Here is a 9,730-nt window from a genome sequence, read left to right on the forward strand (position 1 = left end):
CCCCCCCCCCCCCCCCCCCCCAAAAAAAAAAGAATAATGATACTTTATTTTGCTGTAATGATAAAATACTCCTTAAAAGTAAGCTGAACAATCTAGTGTTCGTGTTATAAAATATTAAAAAGATCAAGGGAGTAAACAGTTAGGTAAAATATCCTGGTTCTTTATGTTGTTTAAGCCATTCACTGACAAATTTTCTATGTTTATGACTGTACTGAGATCAGAACTTTTTGTGGCATCAAATAGCACGTTTACTTTCTGAAAAACCTACTTGGATCCAAGTATCTTGCTATACACAACATGAAGTTTTTCTCCCTTTAAAAAAAATCTAGAACTTGCCACATGCCTAGGAATTAAATCACTGCCCTGTACGTCATGAAATTGCTAATCTTGCATGAGTCACTCCCACAAACTTCAGTTTTGCAAGTTCTCTGACTTAAATGTTTGAAAATTATAACCATTTTTCTCAATCTCTACCACTCTTCCTGCCACTGTACACAGAAAAAATCTGCTTGTGTTCTTTAAAATAAGTAGTTGCAAAGACAACAGCTCTTCATATGTGTATTTTTGCTAATTTTTGAAACTTAATAGAGGTTCAAGTACAATGCATTTACACTCTTTTAACTTGTAGCTATGCTTTTGCTTTAAGTCTATGTGGTAAGCTATGGGGTAACATTACTTACGTGATAAAATTCAGAAAAGTGGCAAGTGGTTCAAAAGCATGGTTTCTAAAGTAATGAAATTCTGTGAGTAGTTTTGCTTTTAGTTTATCGTCGATGGTGGAAACAGTGAGAGGGCCAGTTTCATTAGCCAAGAAGTTACCATAGTCTGTAGTCTGTAGATGTAACTTCAGATCTGAAATTAGATCCAAGGAAAATCATGAGAATAAGCTGTTGCTATATTGTCTACAAAACAAACAAAAAAATGTTAATTTCTAACATTATATTTTCATATTAAGGGTCTGATCATACTCTACTGAAAAGGTTTTGCTGTAGATTTAACATAGAGTAAATGCATAATTACTGCAAATTTTTACTACCTTCTACCAGTAAGACTTACTGCATACCACATGAAAGCACAAATAAATTATACCTTTGTCAGAAGTTTCACTGGCAACTTTAGTTTCCAGCCACACCAGGCACAGTGTTAATTACTACTGTCCTGAGCCCCTTCCCAATCAGGTTTGTTCAATGTTTTCATTTCTCTGATTTATTCAGTGCACCACTCTTGCACCATATGTCGGTTGTTTTGTCTCCTGCATTCCTATGGACTGTTATGCATCAGTAGGAATCATCCTTTAACTTTGTTAAGATCTTAAATTTTCATATGAAACATTTCAATCTCAGTTAAGACTATGATCTTACGTTATCAGACTGCCTGAAGAAGAGGAGAGAACACATCTTGCCTGGCCCAGATTCTGGGCTCCAAATGGCTTCTGCAGTGGAGCACTTGAAAAGGCCCAATTACACTCCCTTAGCATTTCTGGTTTGGCTTTGTCTGATTTATGGCTGCTACTAACAGGTCCTAGGAAACTGTTCCAGAAACTTAGGTTATCATGATATATTCTGTCTGAGCTCCTGACCCTGATAACCGAGGAAAATGGGTTGATTAGACAGCAAAGTTGAAAGAAGATTTTGCAATATCAAAGAATTGATTGGACATTTTCCACCATGAGGCAAAAGTAAGGGTTTGAATCAGTTCTTAGTGTTCAAAGCAGTTTAACATTTCCTTTTAGGAAAGCCCCTGCTGTATTGCATAATTATGTTCAAAGGCTATATTAAAACTACTGTAAATTATAGATTGAGATAATGTTATATGTTTTGGGTATTCATAATGGTTGGATTTCCAGATAAAATCGGAAGTGATATTTAGGGAAAAGGACAGCAACACTCCCACTGACTCAGAAAAAGTTGCTTCTTAAAATTATATAGGTTGCCACAAAACCATTGACAAAAGAAGGCAGATGTAATTGGTCTTTCAATGGTCAGAGCCAGAAACTAGGAAATAGCCATGATTTCAGTACAGGCTTCCATGTAGGAAGAAGAAAGAGAATCCAAATATGAAAAAAGAAAACCACTTAATTCAAGAAAGAGAGAAAGGTAAGAAAGATTAAGATACAAATAAACCACTGAATTATGCTCAGAAATGAGTCTAAATATGTAAGACCAGCTTTTAAAAAAATCAGTAATATTTTCATATCACATCTACGTTTCCTGTGAAAACTGATTTTTACTTTCTCTTTTTATTGCAAAAAAGGTAAAAATACTTGGCGTATGGTAGGATTAGATATTACTACCTCATTACATGCAGAGAGCTGAATTCCAGCTTGCCTCAATTCCTTTTCAGACGAACCACTGATACCTTGAGTCATATTCTGTAAATGCATTCCAAACACGGTGGTTTTCAGAGGTTTATCACCTAAAGCAGACTACAAACCTCAAATATTGACCATTCTGAAGTGTATTTAACATCATCACGAGATGAACAGAAACCAAACCCAGCTGACTGAGAGTAGTTTGACACGACCGTGTTGCCTTAGTTCTCTTACTGACTGAGTGGCTTCAAAACCCATGCCCTAATGTAAGACATGAAAAATATTAGCTGTAGCACATTAAATAGCCCCACCTGGCTCTCAAAAGCTACAAAGGAAAATACTATGCCCAGGAATACTGGAATTATGACCCTGTCACTTCCACAGCTTGCTTTAGAGAAGTATTTCTTCTCAATGATTTAACAAGTGCCAACATGCATACTGTATGTAAGAAACCGTATTCATCCCTATCTCATGGCCTTGGCCAAAACAAGTGATAAAATATCCATCCACCAGCTCCAATACCATATAGTATCAATCAGGAATGTCATAATCAGAGTTCACACCGTGTCGGAGTTCAGTGCAGCTCAGAGACTGCTCCACTGGTCTTAAGTGATATTCTTTTGGCTGTTGGCATAAATAAGACCTGGGAACTAACACAGTCAGACACTTGTACTAGTAACGTGGCCCGATGGCCTGGCAGGGGCAAGAGGAGGTGGCTGAGCATTACAGGGGCTTCAAACATTCCTGTTCACCAAAACTTTTTAGTGATGGTAGATGCTCCTTTTCTCAGGGACGCGTGGAGACCTACACACAACCCTGGGCTTTTTAACATGTCCACAAGATCCCTAGGAAAGAAAATCCCTGTATTTCAGCTGTCAGTATTATTGCCATCCATCTGCATCATGTATTTCCTCATACAAATGTATGCAGGGAAATCATATGTAGGAAATGTATGACTTTAAATTATGTGATTTTAAATTACGTGATATTACTCACAATTGAACAGCAACCAAACACAACAAACAGTATGTCTGAAGGGAATTAATGTGCAGAGGGAGACTAATTTAAGATGAATGCCATTAAGACAGGAATGATGCTGATCAGAAAGAAGGAATATTGAGAGAACTTGAACAAAGCGTGAACCTGGTCTCTCGGCATCAAGCACATAGAGTCTTGTCTGGCTCCTTGCTTTGATAGCCAGCTACCCCCAGTTTTCAGTTACACTGTTATTTCAGCCACCGCGTGCTGATGCGTCCTGGCTCTGGCAAGTTAAGTGAACTTATTTCAGTGATGTTGGTTGGAGCAGAGCTGGGCTGCTTGTCTTTCTGTGACCTAGTGTCCGTTCTAGAAAGCAGTAGCTTTTCCATCACACAAGGAATCAAGGAAAGAATAAAGTGCTGAATTTAACCCATCCCCTCCCTCCCCCCCTGCCCCATATTCTACTTCTGTGACTACCAGCAGAGCTCCCCCGAGGATCCTATTCCCCTGAAACAGATGATGACATAGGGCCAAACTAGCAGCATGCCATGTAGTAGAGTTTTCAGCCAGTATATCAGCCCACGAGGTGGCTCCATGGAAATTATAATAATTCAAACCAGCCCAAAAGCATGTCTAAGTTAAGTTGAAGGCCTCTTCTCTCTGTGTGGCCCTGAATCAGGAGAACACAGTGGTATCGTAAGACAATTAGCATCCTCCTTTATTTCATTCCCTCTCACTGCTGTACTTATGCTGTGATTATCAAGCAGATGTAAAGCACTAGCCTGCAGTTTTTCTTGTGGTTCTTCTGTACTGACATTATGGTTTCCCCTCTAGAGATATCAAAACCACTTTGAAATTAAAAGATCTTTTTGAATCTATTTATGGGTTACTTGGGGTTGTTTTGATTTTGTTTCTGCTTGTTTGTTTAAGCATATTTATAATATTTTTAACTTAGGCCAGTTTTTGTGGTGTGGTGCCATGCCACAGAGTGCAGAATGCGGTAAATTTATTACCTTTTAGTGTGAAGACAAGAACTGAAGGCACTATTGGACAAGCACAATAGTACTACGGTACAAATCCATATGCTGGATCTTTTAACCAGAAACAAAATACAATGTATGCCTAAAGCTCCATTTTTTTACTTTAGAGAGACAAGTGTATTTAGCCTTGTGTACAAAACCAATATTTCTCATATTTTTATTATAAATAATACATTTGATAGATAACTGGTCGGAATCTGTTAGCTGTCTGAAAGAAGTAGAAAATATTACAATGGAGAGAGAGATGTAGCTGAGTAGAGGAAAAAGGGAAGCGACAGTGGGTAGTAGGGATGTGCTTGTAGGCGGGTTGGTGAAGGCTGCTGCTTCTGTTGCTGAAATAATTTGCATTCTAAAACTGAATGAACATTAGAAAGAAGGTTCAAAAATAAAAAAGTCATTGTTCTTTCTACTGTACATCTTACTTAGAAAGGGATTTTCTCTCCGTATTGTGATCTGTCCATCTGTCACATGCTCTTTATAATGTTGAAGGTTTATATATCTCAGAAATGTTTGAAAACTAATTCCTGGTTATAAATAACTTTCTTGTAGTGTGACTTAAAATTTAGATAGCTTTTCTTAATTATTCTTAACTTAGCATGAGCAAGGATTCTTCTGGGAAGGATGAGGGAAATTTTTTTTCTTGTATGTTTTTAAAAATATTTAAACCTGTATATTTTCACCTTATTCAGAGGTAACCAGAATTTTATGTTGTTTTTTTTTTTTTTTTTCTTCATGGGCATCATTTATTGAGCTTCTCTGCAGACAAGTGGAGTAAGAGCAAGGTTTAATAATTCCATCATTCTGTCCTTTGTGTCTTTTATAGATGTTTGAAGCTCTGTTAGCTTTTCCTGAAGTCTATATATTCATGGAGCAGGACTTTTTGACTTAAGCAATTAAATACAATATCAAGAGTGTCAGTAGAGTCTTAAAGTTACATAGATCACAACTGCTGGTACAAACAGGCTACAGAAACTGTTGGGTTTTTTCCAGCTGACATAAGGAATAGAGTTCAGTTCTCAGAGTAAGTGTATACATGTGTTCTGTGTGTCTAGACTGCCATTGTACGAAATGAAGAGCTGATACAGCTCTCCAGCTTATCAGCCAAAGTAAGTACATGCACTTGGTCAGTTGAATAGTCTCTAGATCCCATTGACTGTACTGACAACCTCTTCTTTATGAGGGGAACTTTATCCTGCTGACAGGTAAATACCTACATGTATATATTTAAATGTAGTTCTTTTAATCTGCAAGATGAATGGCATGCAACCTTCCCAGACTTACATCATTATTCTATTACTAGTTTAGAGAGCCTCAAAACTTGGTTGTATACCTGATAAAGTTCAACACGGGCAAGTGTCAAGTGCTGCACCTGGGGAGGTTTAACCCCATGCACCAGTACAGGCTGGGGGCTGACCTGCTGGAAAGCAGCTCTGCCGACAGGGACCTGGGAGTCCTGGTGGATGATAAGCTGACCATGAGCCAGCAGTGTGCCCTTGTTGCCAAGAAGGCCAATGGTATCCTGAGGTGCATTAGGAGGAGTGTGGCCAGCAGGTCGAGGGAGGTTATCCTCCCCCTCTACTCTGCCCTGGTGAGACCCCACCTGGAGTACTGTGTCCAGTTCTGGGCCCCCTGGTTCAAGAAAGATGAGGAACTCCTAGAGAGAGTCCAGAGGAGGGCAACAATGATGAGGGGACTGGAGCATCTCCCCCGTGAGGAAAGGCTGAGAGAGCTGGGCTTGTTTAGCCTGAAGAGGAGAAGACTGAGAGGGGATCTCATCAACACGTACAAATATCTTAAGGGTGGAAGTCACGAGGACGGAGCCAGACTCTTTGCAGTGGTGCCCAGCGACAGGACAAGGGGCAATGGACACAAACTGAAGCATAAGAGGTTTCAGCTGAATATGAGGAAGAACTTCTTTACTTTGATGGTGACAGAGCACTGGAACAGGCTGCCAGGGGAGATTGTGGAGTTTCCTTCTTTGGAGATATGCAAAACCCACCTGGATGAAGTCCTGTGCAACCTGCTCTGGGTGAACCTGCTTTAGCAGGAGGGTTGGACTGGACGATTTTGCGAGGTCCCTTCCAACCCTTGCCATTCTGTGATTCTGTGATCATCGGATTCTGCACTTCTCATTTTCCCAAACCCATTACTGCATACACAAAGCAACCGATGCTTAAAACAGAGTGAGCTTATTGTTTCTGCTTGTTCCTTTTTGAAATGAATCTAATATACTGCAAGTTATAGAAATTATTTCAATGTACAATCATAGATTTTATTTGAAGTCAGGGAAAGAAATTTTATGTTCCTTTAGGAAGGTTATTTTTTTTTCTGTTGCATTTTTTTCCTGCCAAATGTCTAGAGGTATGTCATATGATTCTTTGTACAAGTCTGTCTTCATCAGGCTGTGACCAGTCTGGGCCACAGAAAGCTGTTTTGGAAACTAGCGTGTGTTCTCTTTATTACTGTAGCAAAGTCACCTTGGAAAAAACCTTCTTTTTTTTTTTTTTTTAAAGCTTGATAATAGTTCAGTTTTATCTTTGTGGCATCTAGTTTTCTCTTCCTGGTAAGTAGAATGTCCCCCACTACCTTAAAACTCGTGAAGTAATAAAGTACTAAAATTACGTCTTTTATAGAGAAGCTCAGTGCCAAATTGCAAGCTTTTAATATGATTTTGTGAACTATTTTTTTCCAACTGAAATTATATTAAATTTCTGTGCTTGACCTGTTCTATATTGTGGTTAAAATCTGTGAGAAGGTTACCAGTCTCCATAGGAACTCTATGAATGAGATTTCCAAACTTTATCAGTAAACTAGAAAATTCCATCATCTGTATTGCTTTGCAAATCACAGTCTGTACAAACCTAGGGTAATTTCTATGGAAAGCTATTAACTTAAATATGAGAACAGTTCTTCAAAGCACATCAAGGTTATCTTTGGTTTTTTAGATAAGCTCTTAATACTTCAGTCTTTTACCTTCACTTCTTCAAAGGTCTAAGCAACAGTATTTCTTCCTAAATAAAATAAACCAGCAGACTTACCTTCTAGTGTCTCGCACTGTGCTAAATTGACATAGTCTGCACTTGTCAAGATCCCAGCTTTGAACCCTCGGACCAGACCCTCCAAGTAGCCATGGTCCACATTGAAGTAAAACTCTGAGTATCCCGGCATGGAGAAAGGGAGATTATCTCTCTGCTGGATACTTGATGGTACTGAATATTTGCCACTAACTGTTTTTCTCCTCTTTGGAAGGAGTGACAAATAGTCACTGATTTCCTGCCAGCCTATGATGGTGTTTTACCAACTGGTTTCTTCCTGTTTCTTTCTCCTAGTGTAGTTCCAGTATAGTTGATGCTTACACAACAGCCCGCGAGCAAATCCAACTCCCTCCCATCTGAGCCAGAAAATTAACCTATTATTGTTGAAAGAGAAGCCAAAAAGGAGGTATAAACTTTAACCATTGTTTACAAGAATGCTCTGTACTGATTGGAGAATGAGAAAGCAGATTACAGAGCTTCGTAGCATTTTTGTATTTCTTAAATATATTATAAGCAGGAAGTTATTTGTGAATACCTATTGAAAAAATATTTCCGCACTAAAATGGTGGGCTGTGGTAGAACATAGCCTATTCAAGGAACTCAGATGTTTTTTTAGTGTCTCTGTATACCTTTTGTTTATTAACATTTTTGATTGCTGGAAATTTTCTGCTTCTCATCTCTATCAATAAATATGTATATGAATTATAAGATCCTTCTAATCATGCCCATCGGTGAAAGGTCTTTGAAGGCTTTGACTTTCATTAGCCTTTAAAGCGAGTATCCAGAACTTACCTCAAAACTATAGTTTGTCAAAGTTCCAATCAAAATACTCTGGTTATATTCACTAAGATGTGGAAATAGCTTATATTTTTTTCTCTTACAAAATGAAGATTATAAAAATAAGAATCTTGATTTCAATAATGCAGATTTAGAGCCATTTTAGACTCCCTGATTTTGATTCAATTTAAACTCAAAACTGCTAAATCTGTCAGTGACTTTTATACTGAACTGTTAAGTCTTTCAGATTTTTATACTTTTATAGACATTAATACTGAACTTTTTTATACTTTTTTTATACTTTCTTTTTTTTTATACTTTTATTAGACTTTTATGCTGAACTGCTAAATCTTTCAGGTTCAGGTGCCCCAAAGCTGACAGTTCAAAGTGGCTATGCTTCTGTAATCAACACAAAAAGTCCCTTTTCTCCCTAAATTCGCTAGTATACACAGCATATGTCTGCAAGCTTTGCTGGAAGGGAAAGTCTTATCACACACTAGGTGATATTTAGATATGTAGTTAACTGAAGCTCAGGAACATGTCAATGAGGTATCTGAAGATTGCTGCATGGTTGGAGCAGCTACAGAAACTACAACAGCTGTCTGCCATCCACATCTCAACACTTAGACTCACTTTTCAGTGCTTTGAACACGTTTGGTGTATTGTGTCAGCTGATGACACGTGGCTTGGCTTTTCTATTGATCCCTTGCGTTGAAATGTGGCTGCAGTGAGAGCTGTGAGTTGGCACGGGGACAAGACTTTCACCCCTATCCTGGGAGCTGAGAGACCAATGACAGCTTGGTGTTCACCAGGTGATTCCCGTCTATACCACCTTGCTCCTGGCCACGACAAGGCTTTGTAGGCCATACAACAAGGCATGAGGTGCCTGGGTGTTTGCTGCCAAGCAGCCACCTGCTGCCTACCCTAGGAAGAAGGTCACTAGCTAGCTGGCTTCTTGGCTGGCTGGCTGGCCAGGAGCCTCCGGCAGGCCAGGCTCAGCCAAGGCAGTAATATTACTGCACCTTGAGGGTCGAACTAAAATTGTCTCAGGCTGGTTATTACCACGCCTGTCACCAATTGCAGGAGAAATAATGACAGCATTTAGTCATTTAAAAAATCACATGCTCAGGTACGCAAAATGTAATTAGTTGAGAGTTCAAATGGTGCCCAGAGTATTGAAGTTTGCTCCTTGTAAATTAGGCTTCCAGTTTGAGTCGGTCAGTTCTTAGCATTGCAGAGTTATCTGAGCTAAAGAAAATGAAACAGGTTAGGCCTATCAGACAACAGAAATAAAACAGCTCCCTGCCCCACACGAACAATTCGGTTTTGTCTCCCAGGTCTGCGTGCTGGCAGTGCTCAGAACCTCCTCATGCCAGAGTTGTTGGAAGAAGTTTCTTCATGATGTTTCAAAGGCCACAGAGTTTTTTCAGGATACATGACCACTGTCAGTGTTTGCTTTCTGACACATGGAGATAACCACATTTTAACTTAAAACTGCTTTTTTTTTTTTTTGTTGCTGTCACCATTGTTCTAGCGTGTTAAGCTCAGCAGCCTCTGATTAATTTTTTCAAGGAAAAGAAATGAGGAGA

The 9,730-nt window shown here is 39.0% G+C and overlaps 1 protein-coding gene across 1 annotated transcript in view; it reads right to left on the minus strand.

Moving 5' to 3' along the window:
* LOC104123326 (V-type proton ATPase subunit d 2) overlaps window positions 1-7,497 on the minus strand; it is a 20,024-nt gene extending 12,527 nt beyond the window's left edge. Inside the window, exons 1-2 of the mRNA XM_009635564.2 lie at window positions 7,368-7,497; window positions 681-852 (exon numbers count right to left, since the gene is read on the minus strand). Coding sequence (XP_009633859.1) covers window positions 681-852; window positions 7,368-7,497 — 302 coding nt within the window. The remainder of the gene's footprint in view (window positions 1-680; window positions 853-7,367) is intronic.
* Window positions 7,498-9,730: the final 2,233 nt, after the last annotated feature.

This window comes from Egretta garzetta, unplaced genomic scaffold, assembly GCF_000687185.1.
Source record: "Egretta garzetta isolate BGI_Z169 unplaced genomic scaffold, ASM68718v1 scaffold453, whole genome shotgun sequence".
Classification (NCBI taxonomy): domain Eukaryota; kingdom Metazoa; phylum Chordata; class Aves; order Pelecaniformes; family Ardeidae; genus Egretta; species Egretta garzetta.